Here is a 25,166-nt window from a genome sequence, read left to right on the forward strand (position 1 = left end):
AATGTTCTTACTCTAAAATGACCACCAGATTCAAGAAATGTACACGCTCACCATTTTTGTTCTCACTGCCATTTAGCTGATCAGGAAGGCCAGCTCTGTTCTGGGATGCACCCTGGACCCAGTGCAGGTGGTGGGAGACAGAAGGACTCTGATGGACAGAGTCTCCCACCCCATGCATGTGAATGTTGCTGCAGAGCTGCTGCAGTGACAGACTGCTGCATCGTCGATGCATGAAGGAGCGTTTCTGCAGGGCCTTCCTCCCTGCAGCTGTCAGACTGCACAATCACAACTGCTCCCAACAATCATAGATGTTCACATCTGCGCTGTAGCAGCTTCTACTGTTATAACTGCACATTACTTACTCAGCTTATATATACACACTAACTTATTGGAAGTTACATGTCTACATTTTAATGCACAATCACACAATCTGCACGTTTCTAATGATTCTAAATATTCTTCACTATTTAAACATCTTTCAGTCTCCTGCTGTCTGCACATCTGTACACTAATCCCAACAACTGTGCTCTGGTAACTGTTGTCCATGATGTAAATATGTAAAAATTGTGTTTTCTGTTCTTTATATGTGTGTTTTGCTGCTGATACAACCAAATTTCCCCTTGTGGGACAATTAAAGTATTATTCTATTCCCCTTTCCTTCCTTCCTGAACACTAATGCAGACGCCAACATGAATCCTGGTACTTACTCCTGGGATGTTAGAAACCACTTCAAAGGTGATCCCACAGCCGCTGACGGAGCTCCGCTGAGACATCCTCTTCAGCAGACTCTGGGCAAAACCCTGCAGCGCAACAACACATCAGCTGATCTCCTCAGGTGCGGGCTGTGAAGCACACCCATCACACCATCTAAGCTACACACACCTGTCTCCCAGTAACACTGACACAGATGCGTTTCCTGAGGACCAGCTGCATGTGGGCCGGATGGCTCAGCTGCACCACCGTGCGCACCGTCAGGTACACCCTCTGGTCAGCGGGCGCCACGCGACTCAGCTGGGGGCACTCGTGGACCGTGGAGTCCCAGGACGCCTCGGCCTTCACCTGGAACGCATTCACAAGGAAATGACCGGCTCAAGATTTCCCTCCATCTGCATCTGGTAGTTTTAATTCTCTCTAAAGCAGGAAGAAGAAACCTGAGGGAAAAGTCATTTTACAGCCTGCTCACCTCTGGATCATAGTGTTTAACAATATGGAGGTCAAAGAAGTCGTCTTCATCTTCCCCACTGAGCAGCGCGTCCTGTCCTCCGGCCAGCGGGGCCGACAGACTGGACTGGAAATCGTCGGCTGGAGGGAAAACGCACACGGAGAGGAGCTTCAGCGCTGCTACAAGCACACGTGGTTTTTACCAGGAGAACAACAACATACCACTGAGATCCAGAAACAGGGCAGGAGTGTGTGTTTCCATCCCAGGTACAGGGACCCTGTGGAGAAAGTGACCAGCTGCTAAGGTTTGTTCCTGAGTGAAGGTGGCGACCGCTCTGTGTTTGACACCGCGAGGACCGTGGATCATTCGACGGCTTCTTGTGAAAGCAGTGCAGTTTTTAACAGTACGCTCGATCACTTACAAACATGCTACAAGTAACTATTGGTTGTCGTCATTAACTCAGTAACTGAAATTCAGACTAAAACAGAGAATAAACAGTCGGACATCTTCAAGATCAAAGGGCACAGAAAATAAAGACAGAATGAATGAATTCAACATTAATTTAGAAGCTTTGAAATGTTAGGTAGTAAAATAAAACGACACTGGAGACTGTGGCCTGAGCTTCTGCATGTTCCATCACATTAAAGATAAATTCACTTTCTAAATACAGGAAAGCTTTTTGGAGCAGCTCCACATTTACCAGAAATCTTTTCTTGCTCATTTTCTTCTGTTGTTTAGAAAAGTAAAGAACCCCAATAAAACCCGCCCACCTCTCTACTGGCGCTCCAGGAATGCCGCTGCCAGCGGACGGGACCATGACGGCGTTCCGTTCTTCGGTGAGGGTCAGCCGGCACTCCAACAGCTGCGATTCCCTTTCAACATCATCCTCCGACTTGTCTGTGCGCGTTCGCAGGAAACGAAAGCAGCAGCAGGAAAAACGTCACAAACGCTTAGTGGTAGAAACACCGCTCAGACAGATTTTTATCATTATTTATAGATTCCCTCACTGGTCGTTATATTAGGTACACCCTTCATATTATTGCAAAAACCCCAAACAAACTAATGGGCTGACACACTGCACCAACTGAACATATTTAGAAATGCAAACATGGTGAAGGAGACCTGCAAATGAATGTGCCGTGCTTATTGGCTCATGGTCTGAGGAATCGAGACTTTCCTGATGTGCTGGGTGTTTCCTCACACAGCCATCCCTGGAGTTCAGTGGCAGCTCTCTGGGTGATGGACAGCGACCACCTGTGCCATCCCTCAGTTACTGCTCTCACACGACTTTCAGAAATCATACTCTGACCTTTAAATTCGTCCAGTTTTTTTAGTAGATGCGCCTCACCCTAACCCTCTCCTCATTCTCGACACGCTCACAAAGGTGTCCGTGCCACCCGCCCAGCTGGGTGACGGCAGTACCCCATCAGCCTTTTATGGCTGAGGGGTAAAAACTGCAGCATCTCTGAACGCACATCACATGTAACCTGGATGTGCTACACAGCCACACGGTCGGCTCAGAGGCGTGTCAGACTGTTGGCACGCACCACATCCTACGGCGAGCATTACTGCTGCGCCCGTCCCTGTAACCATCACACAGCGCCCATCTGCTGATAGATTCTTCCGACGGGTTAATGGTTCACGCCACGAACGTCAGATAATCTGAAACTGGCGTCTGGTACACGACAGCGGAGTTCACCATACTCAGTGACCTCCATGGTAACCAGATCTCTTTGCTCGAGTTGGATGTGCAGCAGACACAAAGAGCAACGGTGTGATGTCATCACGTCAGCATGGACTCAGGTCTGTGAGGAACGTTTCCAGCTTTTGTTGAATATACAACATGTTTGAAGGCGAAACGCCGTCTAACCCGGTACGAGCAAGGTATACCTAATAAAGTGGCCAGCGAGTCCCCTTTCTGCCCTTGTGTTTCCAGCTGTACCTGCTTTACAGACGATCTTCTGCAGCTGTTGGTCCAAATACTCCTGTCTCTGCGTCAGCGTGACCAGCCACTGTTCCCTCATCCTCTCCAGGTCCACCTCCTACACGCGTGCACGCACACACACACACACGCGTGCACGCACACACACACACACACGCGTGCACGCACGCACACACACACGCGCACGCACGCACACACACACACACACACACGCGCACGCACACACACACACACACACACACACACACACACACGTGAGACAGACTGAGACCGTGTCCTCGCCATCACACACAGACTGCACGGCGTCTCTTACCTGATAGCTGTCCATTTCTTCATCTGTAACCTAAAATGTAAATTCATGCACATTAACAGTTAAAAGGCTGAAAACTGAAACCGTGCTCAGTCTGAAGAACGGCGTCCTCACCTGTTTTGGATCGTTTTTGGGGAGACGCACCTGTCGGACCTTTACATCTCCAATAGACACAGACAGGATGGAGGCTGCAACGAGTGGCATGGTGCCCGAGTCCGGCACTGGACAAACTTCCACATGCACTCGCCGAGACTGTCCCTGTTCAGGAAAGAACCGTTACAGACGGCTGGACTCCTTTCTTCATACCTAATCACACACACACACACACACACAACCTGTCTGAGCTGGAAGATTCCTCCTGTCCGGACGTCTTTAGCAGGAACAACTTCTACAGCTGTGAACTCTCCCGCCTCATTCAGCTCCATCACCTTCACCCACAATTCAAGCTGACGGGTCACCTCGCTCCACCTGTGAGAGACCGCACCATCAGTGCACAGCAACAAGCACAGAACATAAGAAAGGTGCTCAAAGGCTGACGCTGCACCAGATCGGTGCATTCTATCTGAAGGCCAGCAGGCGGCGACAGCTGTGGTTGCAAAAGCTCTCCCTGCAGTCAATGAGATGATGACTTCCTGTTCTGACCTCTGTAAACACTTTTCTCCTTCGTATACGTTATGAATCCCTGTGGGTGGGACTCCTCTCTGCATTGAAGCCAATCACTCAGTGAAGCAGTGGGTGCCGGCGCAGGGACGGTACCTTACTCAGGGGGAGCTCAGGGTGGTGGATCTGAACTCACTTAATTTGGCTCATATAAAATAAATATTACATATAAAGTATAAACATATTCCAATAAAATGCCACCATCTGCTCCAATTTTGATGTCTTCTTGTGTTCATGCTTCTCAAATCTCCCTTTTCAGATTACTGAAGTTTATTTGCTGCAGATGCGCTCGTACTGATGCACCTCTCTCTGAGGGATCTGGTCTTGGCTTGGATCACTCCCAGGTCCCACAGTGCCAGATTCCTGCGATGGTTAGCCTGTTTGTGACCGTACACTTCGATGGCCACCGCCCCCTCAGCCAGAAATTCCACAAAATCTTCCGATACCGGCACAGATAATTCCTGAAGATGACACGAGGCACGTTTTCTGTTAGTGACAACTCACCTGCTGATCACAACTTTTACTTAACCACAGAAACGCTCCACCTTGGTGCTGTCAAACACTACAGTACACTGAGGGTCTCTGGAGGCGGACGCCGAGCTGGAAGAGGCCACCTCTGGAGCGGTGAACACCGGCTCCTCCTGCGCCCAGAAGCGATACTGGCAGAAGACAAAGTTGGACAGGTGGCGAGGAAGCCCGGTGGCCTGGAGGATTTTCACCTAGGATGAGCAGAAATGCACCTCAGAGGGAAAAGGACTTTTTCCCACAACGACAAAACACAACCAGAAGGCAGTTAAGCTAAAGTTAAGTCTGTGAAGGTTCTCAGTCATCCAGGTCATCGTAGTCAAAGGAGCTTGCAAAGAAAAGCGTCTGGACTTCTTTAAGTTGAAGACATTTCACCTCTCATCCGAGAAGCTTCTTCAGTTCTAAGGTCAAACAGACAACATTGTCATCCCCATGTATGTATCAGAGAAACTCAGGAGTTTTCTCCAAGCATCCCGGTGCATTTCAGACCCAGCAACACGCTCAGACACAAGCTGGTTCATCACAAAGACAAAACTCCAAAACACAGACTTAACAATGTGGTGTTTGCTGTACAGTGCAGCGAGGAATGCTCAGACCTCTACATCGGAGAGACCAAACAGCCACTTCACAAGCGCATGGCACAACACAGAAGAGCCACCTCCACAGGACAAGACTCAGCAGTCCATCTGCATCTAAAGGTCAAAGGTCACTCTTTGAGGATGCCAATGTTCACATTTTGGACAGAGAGGACAGATGGTTTGAAAGAGGAGTGAAAGAAGCATCTATGTCCACTGTGAGCGACCATCTTTGAACAGAGGCGGGGCTTACGACACCAACTCTCTGCCATCTATAATCCAGTTTTGAGATCCTTCCCAGACGCCTTAACGCCCACTCACATCCTGGGCCATCTGACCTCAGGAAATCACATGATAAGGTGGGGCCAGGTTTCACAATGAGCTCACCTGAAACTCTGGCTGATTGTGACCCACACCCAGTTTCACACCTTGGCTCAGGCGATTAGAGGATCATCAGGGGTCCTTTTGTCCCTCTGTGGGGGGAAACTCCCACTAGGTTTATATCTGGGACTCTCCACCATTTGACCTTAGAACTGAAGAAGCTTCTCGGATGAGAGGTGAAACGTCTTCAAGCAACTTAAGTCCAGACGCTTTTCTTTGCAGCTCCTTTGACAAGCTAAAGTTAAGTAAACCTGCCGCACTTCACACGAGCGCATCCAGCTCCATCATACGGGGCAGAAACGCTCGCTTTAAGTGGAGACCTACAACAGGCAGGATTATGACTTCGTGTCCTGCATTATGACTAGCAGCGTTTCGGAGGGGCACGCTGGGTTTCTGCAGAGCTGGACCTGTTAAAGAAACTGAAATCCTCTCACCACGCAGCGGAGTCTGCGCTCATGTGGATCTCCATCTGTGCTGCTCAGCTGCTTGTCAGGACCGCCTCCACCTTCCTCTTCACAGCTCTCTGTACCACGCCACACTTCGATGTGAAGCCGACCTGCCACCTGAAACACACACGGGGATTTCAGCACCATCAGCTAGCTGCTAACTGTCCGTTTGGTGCCGTGCAGGTAAGTTCACACTTCTCCAGTTCATCAGAGGGAAAAACATGGCCGCTGTGGCTGAAAACGAGGCGGCGAGATGCCGGCGTAAAGCCAAAACAATCGTACCTCTCCCTTCTGGTTGATGATGGGCACCGCGTACTGCAGTTTGACGTCGTAGAACAAACAGGCCAGGAAGACATTGGCCACACCGATCAGGCTGTGATTCTCTTGCTCATCGAAAAAGGGGTCGGCACGTTTGAAATAGGAGCGCATCACCTCGATCGGGGAAAAAGGAAGCAAGAGTTAGTGAGAACGTATAATCCCTCATCCACCCAAACATCTGCACACAGGTGCACCAATCACAGAGAGAGAAAACCACTCAACATGCAGACTGGACGAACTGCAGATCAAAACACCAACCTGCTCTTACCCCCGTTCTTCTTCTGGGGGAGCTCCTGTTTCATTTCACTCCAACAAACTGAGTGAAAGATTTGCTCCCTTAAGCTGCCTACACCAGGCTTAGCCAACACCTGAGGTGTCCTTCAGGTTTTAGATCTCGCCCTGGGTCAACACACCTGAATCACACCTGATTAGTTCATTCCCAGGCCTCTGGAGAACTTCAGGACATGTTGAGGAGGTCATTCAGCCTTTAAATCAGCCTGTTGGATCAAGGACACCTAAAACCTGCAGGACTGCGGCCCTCGAGGGCTGGAGTTGGACACCACTGGCCTGCGCTGTCACACTGACAGCAGAGCGAGCCGCAGGCTCTAATACTCAGCTTATTGTTACCTTACGAGACGTTCCACTTAGTGGCAGTTACAACTTTAACCTCAATCACAACTTTCATGTAGTCTGCTGTTGTCAGCAAATTCAAAAAACAAAAACAAAACAAACATTTATATTTCTCAGTCTCACATGTTATGTTTTTTTGTTCCCAGCTTTCCCACAAACGCTCTGACTAATGAGCGTTCCTGCTGCGTGGCTTTCATCAGTTTGATGCATGCTGCGTCCTATTTGTGGGCGTTCTAGTTCGTGTCTCCACTCACTGGATTGTCTTCGTCCAGCTCCTTCCACTCCTGGTAGAGCTCCCTCATGTCCACCAGCCTGTTCTCCATCTTCTCCAGAGCCCAGATCTGCTTCCCTTTACCTTTACGCCGCACCTGGATGGCCGGCTCGCTCAGCACTGCATCGCGCTGCGGCGACAGGAAAACCAAAAATGGCTTTAACAAACGTGCCCCTGTCAGCATTTCCATCCTCACAGTCGGCTACGGCTTTACGAGTTCAATCCATGAGGACTGAAACATCATTTCAACACTTTTCCTCATCAAATGTTGCTGCGACTGAACTGTGAAGCCTTTATCGTCACCTTCTCTTTAACAGGTACCACGTTTGTTTTAAAGCAGACGTCACCCTGCTGTACCTTTCTGTTGGCGTCCAGGTTGGCGGCCGGGATCTGCAGAGTGACCAGATACTCTGTCCTTTTGTTGAGCTCCTCAGCAATGAAGCCGGCCTCCTGAGCCAACAGCCTAGCCCGAACGATCTGCTCTTTAAGTCGTCGCAGGCTGCGGGTTATCATGGCCTCTCTGTAACACAAAGACACGATGACAGTCAGCCACGCTGTGCAGAGGCTCCTGGATTTCTTCTTTGGGGACCTATCCGACAGAGAGAACAGCGCCACCTGTCCTCGCTCCAGCGACGCACACGTTTGTTCGAGCCGGCTGACAACACGGCTGCAGTAGCACTGCCTGGGACGCCCGATGGTTTCTCGGGGGTGACTCGCTGGCGGAGCTGCTGCAGCTCCTGTTCATACATCTGCCTCTGGCGCTCCAGAGCACAGCGCTTCTCCTCCTGGTGCTGCTTCTCCAGGGTCTGCAACACTGACTGCAACGGGTCTGCAGGAGGACACGGGGAGGATAATTGAGAAGACACTGATTATTCTGGCTTTCTATTAGAGACACTGTAGGTGTGAGTGTGAGAGTCAGTGGCTGGAAGCATTGCAGACACACAAACGCTGATAAACCTCAAACCAAATCGACCCCACTAACAGATCAAAGCCTGTCAGAACTGCTTTGGCTTCCAGTAAGACAGTGAGGGCACATTACTGTGTCTGACTTTGGCTGTTCTTCACATTATTTATATTTTTACATTCAAACTCTGCATTCACTCCATTTCCCAGCAGCACACCTGCCAAGCTTGAAGTGAGGGTATCAACAAAACGCTTCAAGATTTTTTCTCCTTTTAGGTCAAAAAATAAAAAAGAATTTTTCAAAAAATGAAAAAACAAACATCTTTTATTAGCTCATCTAACAAATGGCTGACCATTGACAACAATGTTACGATTTGAAGGCAACATTTTGAAAAAGCGTTCGCCCCCCCGTTACTCTGACTCACCGTTGTTCCACATGCCTTTCATCATGACCTCGGCCTGGGCGAACTCGTAGCCGAAGCTCCTCTCGCTCGACACGTCGCTGCACGCGTCCGGCTCGCCGACCTCCAGACAGTCGCTGCTCGAACGCTTTGTCATCGCGGCATCCTCCTCTTCCTCGCCCCCCTTTTGCACCCTTTGCCTGGGCAGGTTGATCCTGTGCTCGCGTGTTGATTCGCACAGAGGAAAGAGCGAGTCGGACAAAGAGGAAGCGTCGCAGAGTGAAAGAGAAACACTTTGTTACCACATGTAACAAATGTCGGCGTGAGAAATACGACGCCGCAGATCCAGGTTCAAACGCACACCTGAAAAAGTGGTTGTTCCCCCACAGGATCCTGTCGCCATGGTGAAGCTGCACGGGATTCACGACCTCGGTGCCGTTCACGTACGTTCTGCAGAGAAAGCACAAAGCAAACATTTGATGTGCATCTACAGAAACAAATGAACTCTCCCAAAAATATTAAGTATAGTTTTAGGTTGTTGCATCATTATTAGAGCACACGGCTCTGATTCAACTCATAAAAACATTTTATTTTAGTCGGGCTGGTGCATCCTGGTGCTCTACTACAAAGCACATGGAGCAAACCCAGGGCATCTTTTCCTTAGATGGATTCACTCAGTCTGACATCAGCAGTCACACAAATGCAGATTGAACTAAAATCAACGCAGGGTTGCCAAATGTAGGCAGTCCATATCACCGGAGTTTGCTGCATGTGATCAATAACCAACATGGACGGAAACAATAACACTGGAAAAATATGAAGCTATTAAACAGAACACAGCTGCTGTCACCAAAGTGCTTGGTGGCAGCTCCACAGTGCTCGTCATTGCTGCTAACATTTGAGGCACTTTGCAGGAAAGTGTTGTCTGCAGCTGTGAGATTGACCTGCAATCCAATTCAAACTGAACGCAGCTTTGTGAGCATCGCAATGAGCCGGTCTTCTGCAGTATCGTTTGTCACGGGCTAGCTACATACTTAGCATTGCGGTGAGGAGTGAGCACCACGCCGTGGCTCTCTGTGACGTCAATGACACAGTGTTCTGCTTGGATGGCCATCCCACACAGCTGGATGTCCTGTGAGTCGGCTGAACCCACTCGCGTGTGATCCTGGATACAGGACAACGGTCACTTAACAATCTGAATACTAACACAAGCAAAACAGCTGCACCTGAGCACATCTGCTGTTTGTTAATGCAAACATCTAATCAACCAATCAAATGGCAGCAACTCGATGTATTTAGGATGGATGGTGAGTTCTCGGTACTTTTAGGTAGTAGACCAGCAGCTCGTTGAGGGCAGGGTCAGCGTTGAGGTTGACCAGATAGCACTTATCGTCGACCACTCGGATACCAGACGACTGCAGAGAAATGCCCAGGCTCTCCAACTGCCTCTGACGCTCCTGCAGAGAACACACGTCACGTTCAACACAGGAACTAACCGAGCGATTGTTCTGATCTGGAGCTGCTTGATGGAAGAAAAGTGGCTGGGATACTAAACAATCTCCATCATGAACAAAACAAAAGACTGATGACATGCGTCAGCTCAATAAATGAATTGATTCTGAGTTCAAAGAGAGTTTTTAAAAACATATTCCTCTGGATAGAGATGGAAAAATAACGTATTCAGCGTGTCCTGAAAACTGAAGCTAAGCTGAAGCGTTGAGCTGCAGTTCCTCTAACGGCCACTTGAGGCTGCAGGTCTACGGGCTGGTACAATGACAGCGTCACCATCACTACCACCACTTATGGATGCTTTCAGTTCATTTCAAACCGCTGCACAGTGGCTGAATGCATTTTTTACCTTATCCATTTGAATACTAGTAACACGTAGAGGTTGGATGCAACCCTCTCCCAGTGAGGTGACAAACAGCTGACTGAAGTTGCTAACCCTCTTAGCTGTGCTGTTGGTGTCTTTTGGCCCAGTTTATAGAATGATGTGACCAACAGCACGGCCGTGTGTGCAGTACTGTCCGTCTCAGCGTTGGTGAAATCCCATAATTTAATTAGTTTGTAGTTTAACAGTGTTTACACCTTCCTGTCAAAGCCTTCGAGCGTTAGCTGATAACTCCAAACACTGAGGATTTAAACGCTATCAGAAAGCCACGGTGACGTGTTTTGTATGCGGTCTTGTGTGTTTGTGTGTTGCTACCTGTGCAATGGCCTCCGTTTTCCTAAGTTTGTCCTCCCAGGTGACCGTCATATCTTGGATCAGTTTCTCCGACTCCTCCAGTCGCTCCTTGAGCTCGGGGGCCTTCATAGACTGAGAGTGACAGCAGCTTCATTAGACTCTGGACGTGTGTGGATTATTACCCATAATTCTCACTGATCAGTCACAGGCTGAACGAGGCCAAACCTCCGCCTCGGTGAGCTGCTCCTTCAGCTTCTCCACTTCCTCTCGTAGCTCGCGGATGATCCTTGCGTTGGGGTCTTCGTTCACCACGGCGTGGTTGACGATGTTCTTGGCCCGGTCGGCGTAACGAAGAGTGGACAGCGTCTCGTCGTAGTTGTCTGCTGCTGGGCTGATAGTGGCCACCATGGCGGTGCGACTGTTCCCTCCGAGGCTGTCCTGCAGGTACGAACATCACCTTAAACTCTGAGCATTACAGTAATATAATTAAGCACAATGACTCATGAGCACGCAGCTGAAATCTAGGATGTTGGGGAAACAACATTTCACACCATTACAATGCTATCTGGAGCCAAATTAAACACCCAAAGCTGGCAAATGGAGCCTTTTTCAAACTGAGCAGAACTAATGAAACAAACAGCAGAGCCTTGAAACGTCACAAAATTAATTCATTTGAGGCAAAAGAAATCCTCCGATGTGAGTTTGCAGTGCGATCTGAGGCTGCATACTTGAAAACAAAGTTCCTTTCTTGTACCTTGAGCAGCCAGGTGAGCACAGAGTCTCTGTAGGGGACAAACTTGCTCTTGTTCTTCCCTGCTCCGTGGTCAGCCAAGGCAGAGATGACTAAACCCAGAGTGCTGAGAGATCTGCAGGGAGGGACAGAGAAAGGGCTTGTGATGCTAAGATTAGAAGTCCACACCTGAACAATCTCAGCTTCAAACGACTGAGTGAAACACCGACTCAAAGACCGCTCCTGTCGGTTTGTTAGCCGGACGCCGATGCGCTTCTGCAAAACATCTTTAATTGCAGAAACTAAAATATGCTTCCTGTTCAGGGGCGTTCACACTGGTGACCCAATAGCAGGCTACACACATCAGAACTGTTTCAGCACTAGAGATGCTCAGAGATGCAGAGAAACAAGAAGTTTCCAATAACTTCAAACAAACACGGGTGTCTGGAGGCTCTACAGCCGAGGTGGGGAGCTCCAGGCCTCGAGGCCGGTGTACACCCTGGGTCAGCACACCTGATTAGGTCATTACCAGGCCTGTGGAGAACTACACAACATGCTGAGGAGGTCATTTAGCCGTGTAAATCAGCTGTGTTGGCTCATCATCTAAAACCTCGAGGCGGACACTCTGCTCTAGACTGAAGACAAACAGCAGCAGGCAGTAAAACCGTCTCGACTGTCAGTATCACAGCTTTATTTTATGCGCACTCACTTGTTGATGTTGCTGCCTTCTTTGAGCCGCTCCCCTGCAGCTCCAGTCTTCGCTGCCCGCTCGCTTCCAGCCAGATCCACCAGACTCAGCTTGCTCACCTTCTCCCCGCTCGTCTGCAGCAAACACACGGCGCCACACAGGAGCTCATCGAGCTAGAATCTCTCATAGCTTTTGAATGAGAACGACTCAACAGAAGCAGCGATTCACAGACAAAAGACGAATAAAACACATCTGGGTATCGCAAATGTTGACGCCAATTATTATTTTATACCTTTTTTTATAGATGTAACTGAAAAACTGGACACATGATGTGTTTTTGTGACAGAATGCTAACAGCAAAGTGCCAACAGACACCGACAGGTTTGAGTGTTTATACTTCATAGTAGGTCAGTGTTGCTTAACAACACAATAAATAAAGAAATAAATTCCTCCAGATGTTTGCGTCACTCTTCGAGTCCGGTCCTGGTACCTGACCGCTGTCAAAGAAAGTCAAATATGAAAACACGAGGGCTGGCTCAAGACTTTTGCACAGTGCGATGCAGGTCTGGCTGGTCGACTAACATCAATGTGAGGATCAGCTGCTTCTCAGTGTTGCATGTTGGGACTTTGAATAAGACGAAACGAGTCCCCTTGAGTTCGGACACATTTCATTAACACTCGAGCCAATAACTGAAAAATAATCAGCTGCACAGAGAGACGGCGTGCACATGCGAGCGTGTCCTTACCCCAGACCGCAGGTCCATGAGCGTGTGCGTGAGGATGATGTTGAACACGGCGTGCGACCTGCTGCTCTCCTCATTCATGTTTGTGGCCGCCACCGTGCGAGACTTATTTCCCTCTGACATCAGAGACTCGATGTCCTGTTGAACACCAACAAACACACGCGCCGTCTGCAGCCACCGTTATTACTTCCTGGTCCTCGGAAACCCGATGCGATAAAGAAAGAAACAGCTGGTTTACCTCGTAGCTGGTCACAGCCAGACGGGAGAGACCGTCCACGTAAGGCCCCAAAACTTTGTGCTCTCTGACTCTCAGCGCTTGTCGGCTTCTGCAGAAATAAGGAGACGGTCACAGCTTTGAGTCCTTCAGCTGCCTGGACTTGTTCAGGGACCCTGAATGTTTCATGTTATTCCAACATCCCAGCAGAATGACGAGCGAGGCTCTCAGCATCTCACCCCTTCGGGTCGAGCAGGTCTCGGACCTTCTCGTTGTAAATCTCCATGTAGGACACCTCCACAGTGAAGCTCTCCCCTTCACGGGCCTCCTTCTCAGTCCTGCTGAACAGCGAGCTGCAGAGTCGAGGGATAAGACCGGGCTGCTCTGACGAGCCCATCATGGTGTACGACTTCCCAGAACCTGAAGATAAACGATCCAGACGCCAGTGAGAGACAGAACGAATCACTGATCATTTAACACAGAGCGCTGCAGCTAATGCTTGTATCCAGGATCATAACAAACTTAATTCATTTAGGAAAATTCAGCTGGAATAAAAGAAGCTGCCAAACTAGAGTCAGGTGAGAGCGCTTCATGTCTGACGAGAGTGTGAGGGTCTCAAACAGCATCCCATGTTATTCATTTGTAATCACGAAGAGGGGACTGCTGGGCCAGGCTTATGTTGCACCCTGCAGCTGTTTGACAGACGAGGCTTATGGGAGCTGTGGGCAGGGAGGGGCTGACCTGCCCGAACCTGCATCTGCCCATCAATCAAAAGTTAATCTACTTGTTTCGGTTCAGCAGATGGAAAAATGGCAAAGAAGATGGAGTCCTGACAATATCAGCCACGGCATCATTACTTCATCACGTATGAAGTCGAAGACACCAAGTGCTGCTTCTGCTTAAACAGGCAGAGCGTGCCGTGATAGTAAGATGGACTGTGCCAGCTCTTTCCTCCAGAGCCAATATGTGCAGCGCGACAACAGATCAGTACCCACGTGGGTCAGGAAACACTCAGCATTCAGACAGAAACAGTGTGAAACAGCTTACTGCGCTGTGGAGCACAGAAACAACGTTTTGCAGTGACTGTGACCCAAACTACTGAGAACTAAAAGTCACAAACAGTCAAATCCTGACTCGCTTCATTCAAACCTGACGTAGGAGGACAAATGGAAACATGTGATGCTGCGGTAGGATGTGCAGTTCCTCTTATCGTTACTCATTTGAAAGTTGTTGTTCTGAAATGTTACCCGTCTGCCCGTAAGCAAAGATGCAGGCGTTGTAGCCCATGAAGGCATTGTCCAGCAGACTCTCCCCGAGGCACTGGAACACCACGTCCTGACCTGCACACAAAACTCAGACTAACTGCTGGAATCAGACACAAACGAAGCTGATGAGCTACAAACTTTTAACACGAACGAGACGACAGGAAGAATAATTTCGCTGTTTTCAGACTGAGCCACAACCAGTGTGACGCAGTGTGTAACCCCTTCATCCCAGCCCCCCCACGGCCGCTTTCTCAGCTCCATAAATAGCTCAGCGCATCAGGAAACACTGTCAGGAGACACGTTTGAACAGACTGACATGAACCTCTGTGAAAATGTACCAACCTGCAAACTTGTCTTTCTGAGAGTCGTCCATAGACCAGAAACAGTAGTCGTACGCAAAGACCTGCAGAAAACATGCGACACACGTCTGTAATGTGCACACCATAAATGTGTGATTAATAACTCATCATATTTACCTTGGGCTGATTCCTGGAGACAGAAAAGAAGAAATAATATTGTTACTGATATTTAAACTTATTTGTCATATTTCTCAGTAAAATCTTTGACCACAAACACACACGTGCACACGCACACATGAACTGACCTTGTTCGAACCTTTGGTCGCGTTTAATAAACATCCACTGAGTGTGTATGCACGGATGTGTGTTACAGAGAAACACAAGAGTCTACTTTAAAAGCTTGTTTTTCCTGCAACCAAGTGCTAAAAACACAAAATCGGTTTCTATCTGCTTCCTGTTATTGTCTTACTAGAAACAGGCTGACAACATCTTTGAATGGGTTTGTGCTCCAGGCTGTGAAACATTCAGGCTGATGTCAGTTGAAGAGCTTCCATACTGGCTTTTCCACTTGTGCTGTTTTTCTGAGGAAGCAGAAAAGCAGCAGGACTGAAGGAAACTTGAGGCTTTCCTGTCTGCAGCCGGATGGAAGACGGCTGTGCAGATCTCCAAGAAGAGGAAGTTCGGTGCAGATGGTATCTTCAAGGCTGAGCTCAATGAGCTCCATGCTGGGGAGCTGCTGAGCACTCTGGGGCAGAGGCGGGTGTGTGGACGGTCAGCTGAACGAACAGGATGCGGTGGGCTTTAAGGCAAAGCTCAAGCTACATCAGGACTCCGGCTCAGACGTGACGCTGCCCCCATCTGCCAGACACGCGAGCTCAAATACAACAACCACCAAACTGCTCACTGCACTCAAAACCAAAGCATGAGCGTCATATTCCAGGGAGCACAAGTGCCCCCACACAGGAGGAAGCAAAAGCCAATCATATAACAGCACAATCAAACTAACCCTGTACAAGCAAAACAACGCAAACACTGACAACACACAAGTCTGACATGCAATAATATGGCAGCATTTTCAGCCACACTGAGTCACTAAAAGTAAAGGTTTCGCACTCTCACTCACACACACACACACACACACACACACGAAACAAGGCCTCCCTGTGTGAGACTGGGCTGGTCCATGAAAGAGCAGCCTTTAGTCCCGCTCTCCTGGGACGGTGAGGACATTCCTGAGATAACTGGAATCACTAAAGCAGGACGACGGTAGGTCAGCAAGTCTGTGATCAACAAAGTCTGGCTTTATACAACCAGTGATTTACAAATCAAAAAAAATGGAGACGTCATAGTGAAGACATAAAATTAAATGTTATCATGAAGTTTGATATTTTAAAATCCATCCCAGGGCATTTTCTTATATATTAAATGTTCTCTTAGAGCATCCGAGGAAATTCATGAAAATAACTGTTGAAGTCCTGAACTCTTCCACAGCAGCATTTTTCATTTCTCTTTGATATTTGGGCTGATTGGCACCTGATGAACGTAAAAACAAAGAAATCACCAGGTTTTTTTTTACCTAATTTGTGTTTCTAAGAAAAATCAGAGCCATATGAGGATATCAATTTAAAATTTCGATAGAACAGTAGCAGCATAATGTCCTCGTAAGTGGATATCAGGCCTTTGAAGAGCAAGACTTAGTATTTTGGTCTAAATAACCCAAAATGTGACGTCCACATATGTGGACGCAGGTCCTAGGAGGGTAAAGCAGGAACAGGGCTTCATTAATCTGACAGGCCCTGCTGGGCTGCAGCCTCCCAGGGTGCTGGGACATATTAACACCCCCTGAAGCAGCTGAACCATCAGGCAGTGAGCTGACTAAGCACAAACTTTACAGAAGAGGCCGTCCTCTTCACAGCAGACAGGGGAACTGCAGTACTACAGACACAGATGCCTTCTGCTTTCCACTTTGGCTGAACACGAAATGCACACAAAACAATCGGCACACAGAACCGTCTGTTAGAGACGCTGATAGCAAAACACCTGCAAGTGGCTAATATGATCAAATCAGCCGATGACGTCGGTCTGCCGCTATTATCGCCTAACGTCTACACCCTCTTTATTATGAATTCATATTATGATCCTGCTGTGTAATGATGGTAGCATGTGTTCCCTCCTACAGGAGCTGACCAATCATGATCAACCTTTGCATGAACACCCTGTGAGTGCAAACATCTGAGTTATACAGATATTTTATACAAATCCATTTGTACATTTGACAGTGCGATTAAGCACCAGGCTGAACGTCAGGTTGTGCGTCACAATCCAACGTATTATAGCGTCACACTGCAATGACTGCAGCGTTTGTAACGTCCCATTGAGACAGCAGTGGTAGGACTGGAGACCAGCTTGTGCCACAGAGGCCAAAAAAGCAGTTTAACTCCAGTCGGCAGGAAGGTTTTGGAGAAGTCGGCGACACGTGAGAAGATTATGTGAAATGCTAAAGCTTCGTAAAGACCAAATTTACCGACTGGATAAATTAGGTCACGCCTTCCATTAGGAAGAATAAAATTCTCTTCTATAGTAACAACACTGTTGATTCTTGTTAGTTTGTTAATGTAAAATCGAACTATCATGAGTTACAGATGAGTTTACCACCTCCACCGTTCCCGTCTGACCTCTGTGCTGGTCTGGGACCATCTGTGCCGCACTGAGCCTGTAAAACGTGTTCATACCGAGCCCCAAATGGGGAAACGCAGCGCCGCTGAAGCGTGTCAGGACAGAAGAAACACAGATACACACGCATGAAAAAATGCAAAGAATCACAGTGAAATATGAGACTCGAACCTCCTTACAAAGGCAGTGATTCATTTAGTCCATGTTTGCCCTAAGGCACAGTTACATGCTGAACAGGGAACCTGAACGAGGGCCAGGACCTCCAGGGAACATCTCCCTGCACCACTCAGTATCTGGCTCACTGCAACACGAGGAGGAGGATCGGCCATCAAAACAAATATAGCTTTGTGTGTGCACAGCAACGCGCTGCACCAGTGTGACATCATAAACGCGACTGGAGTTACAGAAAACTCCGACACCATTTCCCTTTGCTTCTTCCTGCTCCTTCAAATGTGTGTCAAACTACCTGAGCAGGGCTGAGCCGGGACACACGCCCTTTGTAAAGAGTAACGATGCAGAAGAGCCAGAGGGAGATTTCCACGGAGGGTGGGTGGAGTTCTAGATTTGAGCCCTTTTCCAAACGACTGGGCGCCAACCTGAAAAGCTGGTTAGATTCTCTCCAAACTCACCTGACGGTAACTAAATGAGTGAATCTGTGATACAGTCAGTCCTGCTATTGTACACATATTACAGCACACTCACAGCCAGGAATCTCACTGAACTGTCTGCACTTGTCCAATGCAAATAGCTGCTCATAAAAAGGAGAGATAGTCATTAAAATGTTGCAGCGATGAGGAGAAGAGTGTTGCTGTGTAAGGCAGAGGGCCTGATGATGTCATGGTCTTACCCTGATAGCATGATATCAGGATATCGTTGCTTGTGGCGCAAAAAAGTTGCAGCTACCGCAGTGGCTTTGTGACCCCACAGAGGTCACGCACAGAGGTCAGTGTAAGACATGTAGGTGGCTGTATCGGTGAGTGCATCTGAATGTGATTTTGGTCATCACACTGACACATTACAACTTCTGCTTCTACAAACCAACCAATAGAAATGCAGCATGAAAGACCAAGTATCACAGGTGAAGAGTCAATGTGACCGAGAAGCTGAAAACCTGGTACGGCAGCCTTTCAACCATCTCACGTCATGGAACCACGTCCACGATGCTGTGTCAATACTCACGGAAACAGGAAACGGTTTACAGAGCTTGTAGACCCCCTGCTCACCACTTTTGCACTGGCCTCACATTTCTGACCTGGAAGCTGTGTGTATGGTGCTGATTCACTGAGACAATGTCTGTCTTGGTAAATACTTATCCAACAAAGGACCAGACGCAAGCCTAAATCTCTGAATGTTCTTCAGCGGCTATCATGACAGCGACATCGCACGGTAGGAAGTAGCAAAGGAATTGCAGCTCTGAATCATAGCCAAAGATTTAGTAGCTATCATCAGTCTACAGAAAAACCAGAGTTTATTAGATCCATGCTGCAAAGTTCAATTTAACACGTTCTGAAGCACACCTATGGTCAAGCTCCAGGTCATGCTCCAGCCACCAACACCGGTGCACGTCTGAAACACAGCTAAACAAGCTGTGGCGTGCTGCTTAACTAAAGTTTACTTTGTCAAGTGTGATGTCATCAGATTGATGATCCGCAGCAACGTGACTCAAGCCGACACGTCTGCTCAACAATGTTTCCTGACAAAGAAACTGATTGGCTAACCAGGGAGGCTCCACTGTGGACAGGATCAAAGCAGGAGTAGATGTTGTGGTGAAAGTGGAACAAAGGAGAAAAACGAAACCACAAAGTGTCTGAAATTTAAACAGGTTGGCTTCAAACTCACGACTACTTTCTTCCATGTAACAGCTTACCGGGGGTCTGCTGTGTTCATACTAGTGACGGCTGGATGCAGGACTGTCTGGTTCCCATCAATCTCCACCACACATTTGGTTTTCAGGTCTTTTTCTGGATAGTGGAGAAAAACAACATGTGATTTTTGGACTAAAAAAAACAAAGTGAAATGTTCAAAAACAATCTGCAGTCTTCATAATGCACCGTTTAAAAGCAGCAGCTCATATACTGGGTGTCATAACTTTCCCTAAAAGTGACTGAGTCACTCTGCAGAGTAACAGGTGGCATGCATGCATGCATGCCTGTGTGTCCTTAAGCTTCAAACAGGCCAACAAAGGGAGGCAGGAAAGAGGTTTTATTGAGGCTGATTCATCCAGGCCTGCACAAACACTACGACCAGTTTACAACTCCCTGTGCAGACACTAAGGAAAACCAGGCTCACACCTTCTCTTCCTCATTCCTACCTGCACTGGAAGGATTTTAAGGCGGAGACAGAGCAGCAACTTCCTGTCAGAGTAGGTGTTAGGGCATATGAGTCACAAGGTTGTATTTTATCTTTTAAAATACTTTATCAGCTTTCATTTGAGGGTCTTAATCAGAAAGTGATAGCTACACTTAAAAGTTCAAAGGTTGCTGCTGCAGTTAGCTGACACTCCAGTCCAGCTCAGCTGTTGTCAGAAGTAACAGGCCAGTGACAGTGCACAAAACACGTCTCTGCCATATTTGAAGCTTAAATTTAAAGACATAAGAAGTGCGTGTATACTTCAGAGCTTGAGGAGAAACCGAACCCTGCACCGAGCCTTACTGTTTACCAAAAGTTGAACGAGAGCAAACACGGACTCAGATATGGGTGAAGTGCAGGGCCGATACTTCCCTTTGAAGGTGGACGGTTGCCTTTAAAAGGCTTCACTGAAACCAGCGAGTGCAGCCGTTTGTACTCACCTCTCCTGTTCATTGGCCGCACACGAACAGCCACCTTTACATTGGAGTCACTGACACTGTTGTCATCCATGGTGGCACCTGACCTGCGTCACATGAATTAAAAAACAAACAAACCCCAAAACACCCGTGAAATGACTTGGCGTGTACGTAATATCACACATTGTGAGATAACACTTATTTATCCGAGTGACACCTGAACACAGCGATTAAACTGCGTTCATTTTCGAAATCACTTTAACTCCAGTCAGTGACTGGTGAAGTCTGCCGTGAGAAGATAACAAGGCAAAGAAAAGAAATAAACCCTCCATAGTTCAGAGTAGCAAACTAACCGTGTGTGCAGTGGTTTGCCCGTCCGACTCCCTCCTCTCCTCTCAGGCACCTTCAAGTAGTGACACACAGCAGCTAGCCGGACACGCTAATGAGGGCTGCATGACAGCAGCACACAGGATTAAATACTTCCACATTTACCGCCGACAAAAGTAACCGGCACTAGTACACAGCACCGTGGAAAGCCCCGTTAAGGTCTAAGAAACACTTACGATGGTCCAGGGTTCACAACCACAGCTCCTCCACCTGTTGCATTTCCTGAAGACTTCCCGCAGGAATCAGTCAAGCCATGTCAGCTCGCGGCTAAAGGGATTTGCTGCGAGACTTAAGTCAGAGAGCTTCCAAGTCCGTCAGCTGCTCCGCGCACACGCGGACCGTCGCTATGAGACGGAATGGAGCGCCGCTCTGTGGTCGCACCTGTCGTAGAGTCTGCGCGTCTCCTTCCAGCTGCGCTTATTCGGCACATGTTGGGATGTTTTAGCGAAACAGCCCTACTCGCTGTTAAATAAGCCAAACCTGGCGTTGTTTTACTCATGAACAGATTTACGCGTCAATAAATGACAGGTTAAACACTGCGAAAGTGTGTTTACGTTATTTTGCGACAGCCGCTATCCCCGCACGACAGGTGCCGTGTTCGGTCGCAACGTGGAGTTGTTTACTGTTACCCCAGAGTGCTGTCGGGCTTTAAAGACAGATGAAGCACTTTTAACAGACCTCCTTTCGTAAATAATTGGACTAGGTGACTAACGAAGGAAATGGGGAAGCCAAAGAAAAAGAGTGAGTGTGTGGCAAAGCGTTTAAAACATCGCAAACTGCTTTCTAAAGTGCTGAGGGTGATTGTAGCTTAAAGCTAATGCTAACGGCAGGTCCCATAAGATGATGACAGAAGCTGCATAACTCGGCAGAGAAGAGTTCAGCAACTTTTCTCGTTTTCATAGAGATCCGTTACACCGCATATTGGACCGTGATTCACTCCGTAAAGCTGCATTCGACAATTTGGACTCCTGCACATTATAAAGCTGTTTAAATAACCTGCGAATAAATCTTCTCACTGTAATGACAGTAATCTCACTATGCTGCTCTTGGTCAGGTGACCTGAGCCGAGCCGAGCTGATGATGATGACCATTGCCGATGTCATCAAGCAGCTGGTTGAAGCCCACGAGAAGGGAAAAGACATCAATCTTAACAAGTAAGTAATCAACGATACAGTAGACATACAGCGTGTGCAACAATAGTCTGTAACCAAAACAGCAATGAACTGGTCCCACTAACTGTCTACCCTCCATGTCACAAAAGATTAGAAATTGGTATCAGCTGCAGGAAACAGTCATGTGATTACTGTGTAGATTACATAGGCTGCATATTACAATAATTAAGAATCTAGTATAGATGGTAGATCCCCCCCCCTTATGTTTAAGACGTGGGTCTTTCTCTGGGCCTGTGGTCATCTAAGTGCTGCAGTCCTGTAGTCTGGGCCAATGATGTTGTTGTTATTCATGCAAACTTCACAACCAAACATCTGGTGTGTGTGCCTTAGTGCACTTGGCATGGGTGACTTGTACATCTGTGAAGAGCCCCTCAATGCATTGAGGGGCTCCAAAACCTCCAACGATTTATGGAGGTTTTGAAGGAATCAATGCTGTCATCCAGATGTCAAGCAAGACAACGCTAGACCACAATGTGCAAAAGACATTAGCACATTATTGAATAATTAATATGACAAAGGAGCAGCTGAAACACATCGAGGAACAACGAGAAACCTCTTCCTGTCAACACCAGAGCCGTTGATCTCCTCAGTGGGAAACATGCGCCTATTCCAACTTTTTTAAAAAGCTTTTTGTGCCATAAAACCAAAATAAGTTTGCATTAAAGAACAATTTTAATTAGTTTTTTGTACAATTTTCAGTTCTAGGTGAGTTTTAAGCGAGTTGCATTTTGTGTTTTCAAACAGAGTTAAGACTCAGGCCTCAGCTAAATATGGACTTGAAGCTCAGCCCCGACTGGTGGATATCATCGCAGCTGTTCCACCGCAGTACCGTCGAGCGCTGGTGCCCAAACTAAAGGCCAAACCTATCCGCACTGCCAGCGGGGTACGTTGTGTTTATTCTGCCGTCCATGTCTCTGTCCTGCAGTCTGATATTTCAGGTTAAGGTTCAGTAAGGCTGAAATAAAATGCACTAAGTGGCTTGTTGAGTAATAGTTTGGAGTCACATGTTAGCAGATGTGTGTGTGTTTATGTCTGGTATAGGATGAGTACAGCATACAACACTGATGGGGTTTAATCCTTCAGCTCAGCTTTAGATGGACAGTGAAGATTGGAAATGCATGAACGTTCAGACTATATGGAAATTATATCTCTCACAATACCTAACCCCCAAAATGGGAGCAGATTTAATAACTTGTGTTTTTACTGCAGATTGCAGTCGTAGCTGTGATGTGTAAACCTCATCGATGTCCTCACATCAGCTTTACAGGCAACATCTGTGTGTAAGTTTTGCTTTTTGATGAGAGAAAATCTGTGAGGACATATTTCATCTTTGAGCTGCTTCAGCATGAGCAGTATCAGTGCTGTGTAAGTATATTTAGTGGTCATACTGTGGTACACAGAACAAACCCTAAAGCCAGGTAGATGTAAAAGCTTTGACATGTTTGAGCTTGAAGTGCTGACAGGAGTTTATTAATAATCAGTTTTTTGTTTTCACTCTGGCAGCTACTGTCCCGGGGGACCGGACTCTGACTTTGAGTACTCCACACAGTCTTACACTGGCTATGAGGTGAAGCACCTTGATTTTCATCTACTGTGTATGCCTGCTCGGAAGGTTTGAAGCCTGATAAAGTAAATAAGTTGTCTCCACAACCCAAACTGGGAGCTGTTTCCACAGCAGCCTCTGCGTCCCATTCTACTTTCAGAAACTCTCAAATCCACAAATAAGCAGTCAGAGAGCAACGTGCTCGTCAGAATAAAATGTTATTGCGAGGTCTTTACTGCCTGATCATCCAGGACTTTGTGAGGACAAAGACTTAAAAATGAATTCTGGATTTATCCTGGAGCCGGTTTAGAAAAGCTACGGACAAAATCGAATCGTGGCAGTGCTCTCGCTGTGTTTGTGTAGAGACCAGCATTTATACGCATGTGCCTCGACACACACGTGTAGCTACATTTCTAGGGAAGTTCACATCACGTTATGATGTCGTGTTTGAGAATTGTCTTTGTTTGTGACTTCCCTACAGTGAAGAACCCAGAGGTATAAATCCGTTATAATAACTACAGTAATTCAGCCTAGAAGTAACAGTTACATGAAGTGGTCCTTCAGCATGAGGCAGGATGTTTGCAGAGATATTGTGCAGGTGAACAAGAGCATTCCTCCGAAACGGTTTAACATTCAGCTCAATGGACACGCTCTGTTCAGAAATGACTCCCAGGTTCCTCACAGTGTTACTGGAGGCCACAGTGATGCCATCCACATACATCAAGTTTGTATATTTTGTGCATTGATACTTTGAGCCATGTTTTTTAATTTAACCCATAAAACGGGTTTGTAAGGTTCTTAGCACAGAACCCTGTGGAACACATGTCTGTCTTTTGTATGTAAGCAAACGTTAAACGTCCTTCCTGCTTCTCCCCTTCTTTCTGACAGCCGACTTCCATGAGAGCCATCCGAGCTCGTTACGACCCCTACCTGCAGACCAGACATCGAGTGGAGCAGGTCGGTGATTTTCTACGGTGTACTTTTTAAAAATTGACATTGTTTTGATTATTCGTGTTATTTTGGCTTTTCCTGAAATTACAGAAGCAGGAAGCACCTTAATCAGGTGTTTCGATTGAAGTGTGTCTCTTTATGTGGTCTCTAGATGAGCCATTTCCACAAATCAGCCGGTGATAATATATTTAGGTGCTGTAATGAGTGTCGAGGCTTTCACTGACCCTAATTATGCCATTATTTAAATTTATGGGCCCATTAGTGCTTCGCAGCAGAGCAAAGTCAGTCATTGGAACAGTTCATGTGGATCTTTTTTTAAACTGGACACAGTTTTTGTTTTTTCCATGGAGCTTTGCCTGTGGGGGGTCCGGTTTATGTGCACTAGCTGTTTAAAGTTTAATTACAGTTAATTTTTTGAGGGAACAAAATGATCGTTCTGCTGAATAATGGTGCATTGCTGCACTTAGCTGAAGATGCAGATAAGTCCATTGCTTTAATGGTACCCAACCCTCGGGTGTGATTTGCAGCTGAAGCAGCTGGGCCACAGCGTCGACAAAGTGGAGTTCATCGTGATGGGCGGGACCTTCATGGCTCTGCCTGAGGACTACAGAGACTACTTCATCAGAAACCTTCACGACGCCCTGTCAGGACACACCTCTAACAACGTGGCTGAGGCTGTCAGGTATTTAATGAACTCCAGCGTTGAGCCTGGCAGGGGTCTGTGTCTCACAATAAGAGCAGAACACATAGTAGGATCTCTCTTGATAACAAGGATGTTAAAACGGTCACGTATGCTAGAACTACTGAGAATAACAACGGTAGCATGTTTGGACCCTTCCATGCTAGTAAATGCCTGCTTTTGTGTGAAAAGGCACGTGAGAACATCTCCAATGACATAATGTCGGAGTTAAAGGTTGGATTTCATGCTGGTTTCAAAAAGCTCGCAGCGAGTGATGCAGAGATTGTGAAGCGGCTGACGTCTTTGGGATGTGTCGATTCCTGCAGTGATTATTAGACAGAGGTTTTT

At 47.4% G+C, this 25,166-nt stretch overlaps 2 protein-coding genes across 6 annotated transcripts in view; one reads left to right on the plus strand and one right to left on the minus strand.

Moving 5' to 3' along the window:
- LOC308397734 (kinesin-like protein KIF13B) overlaps positions 1-20,783 on the minus strand; it is a 31,855-nt gene extending 11,072 nt beyond the window's left edge. For 2 of the 5 annotated variants that reach the window (XM_080883817.1, XM_080883815.1), the window contains exons 1-34: positions 20,650-20,783; positions 20,440-20,535; positions 20,111-20,193; positions 19,189-19,282; positions 14,826-14,838; positions 14,692-14,752; positions 14,332-14,424; positions 13,324-13,504; positions 13,109-13,196; positions 12,874-13,008; positions 12,149-12,261; positions 11,464-11,575; positions 10,935-11,147; positions 10,731-10,841; positions 9,847-9,981; positions 9,559-9,689; positions 8,888-8,974; positions 8,549-8,739; positions 7,836-8,049; positions 7,578-7,740; positions 7,204-7,350; positions 6,284-6,433; positions 5,990-6,118; positions 4,620-4,793; positions 4,378-4,535; positions 3,750-3,882; positions 3,529-3,672; positions 3,418-3,447; positions 3,105-3,204; positions 1,933-2,059; positions 1,384-1,439; positions 1,184-1,302; positions 883-1,059; positions 708-800 (exon numbers count right to left, since the gene is read on the minus strand). In XM_080883817.1, the coding sequence (XP_080739943.1) occupies positions 708-800; positions 883-1,059; positions 1,184-1,302; positions 1,384-1,439; positions 1,933-2,059; positions 3,105-3,204; positions 3,418-3,447; positions 3,529-3,672; positions 3,750-3,882; positions 4,378-4,535; positions 4,620-4,793; positions 5,990-6,118; positions 6,284-6,433; positions 7,204-7,350; positions 7,578-7,740; positions 7,836-8,049; positions 8,549-8,739; positions 8,888-8,974; positions 9,559-9,689; positions 9,847-9,981; positions 10,731-10,841; positions 10,935-11,147; positions 11,464-11,575; positions 12,149-12,261; positions 12,874-13,008; positions 13,109-13,196; positions 13,324-13,504; positions 14,332-14,424; positions 14,692-14,752; positions 14,826-14,838; positions 19,189-19,282; positions 20,111-20,180 (3,942 nt within the window). In that variant the 5' untranslated portion in view covers positions 20,181-20,193; positions 20,440-20,535; positions 20,650-20,783. Of the gene's footprint in view, positions 1-707; positions 801-882; positions 1,060-1,183; positions 1,303-1,383; positions 1,536-1,932; positions 2,060-3,104; positions 3,205-3,417; positions 3,448-3,528; positions 3,673-3,749; positions 3,883-4,377; positions 4,536-4,619; positions 4,794-5,989; positions 6,119-6,283; positions 6,434-7,203; positions 7,351-7,577; positions 7,741-7,835; positions 8,050-8,548; positions 8,740-8,887; positions 8,975-9,558; positions 9,690-9,846; positions 9,982-10,730; positions 10,842-10,934; positions 11,148-11,463; positions 11,576-12,148; positions 12,262-12,873; positions 13,009-13,108; positions 13,197-13,323; positions 13,505-14,331; positions 14,425-14,691; positions 14,753-14,825; positions 14,839-14,953; positions 19,169-19,188; positions 19,283-20,110; positions 20,194-20,439; positions 20,536-20,649 lie in introns of those variants that run through there. The other 3 variants (XM_080883814.1, XM_080883813.1, XM_080883816.1) reach the window with 2 other exon arrangements.
- Positions 20,784-21,042: 259 nt separating this feature from the next.
- elp3 (elongator acetyltransferase complex subunit 3) overlaps positions 21,043-25,166 on the plus strand; it is a 32,407-nt gene continuing 28,283 nt past the window's right edge. The window contains exons 1-7 of the mRNA XM_080883818.1: positions 21,043-21,214; positions 21,528-21,627; positions 22,390-22,528; positions 22,855-22,925; positions 23,149-23,212; positions 24,077-24,145; positions 24,667-24,821. Coding sequence (XP_080739944.1) covers positions 21,193-21,214; positions 21,528-21,627; positions 22,390-22,528; positions 22,855-22,925; positions 23,149-23,212; positions 24,077-24,145; positions 24,667-24,821 — 620 coding nt within the window. The 5' untranslated portion in view covers positions 21,043-21,192. The remainder of the gene's footprint in view (positions 21,215-21,527; positions 21,628-22,389; positions 22,529-22,854; positions 22,926-23,148; positions 23,213-24,076; positions 24,146-24,666; positions 24,822-25,166) is intronic.

Source organism: Rhamphochromis sp. 'chilingali', assembly GCF_963969265.1.
Source record: "Rhamphochromis sp. 'chilingali' genome assembly, chromosome: 5".
In the NCBI taxonomy this organism is placed as follows: domain Eukaryota; kingdom Metazoa; phylum Chordata; class Actinopteri; order Cichliformes; family Cichlidae; genus Rhamphochromis; species Rhamphochromis sp. 'chilingali'.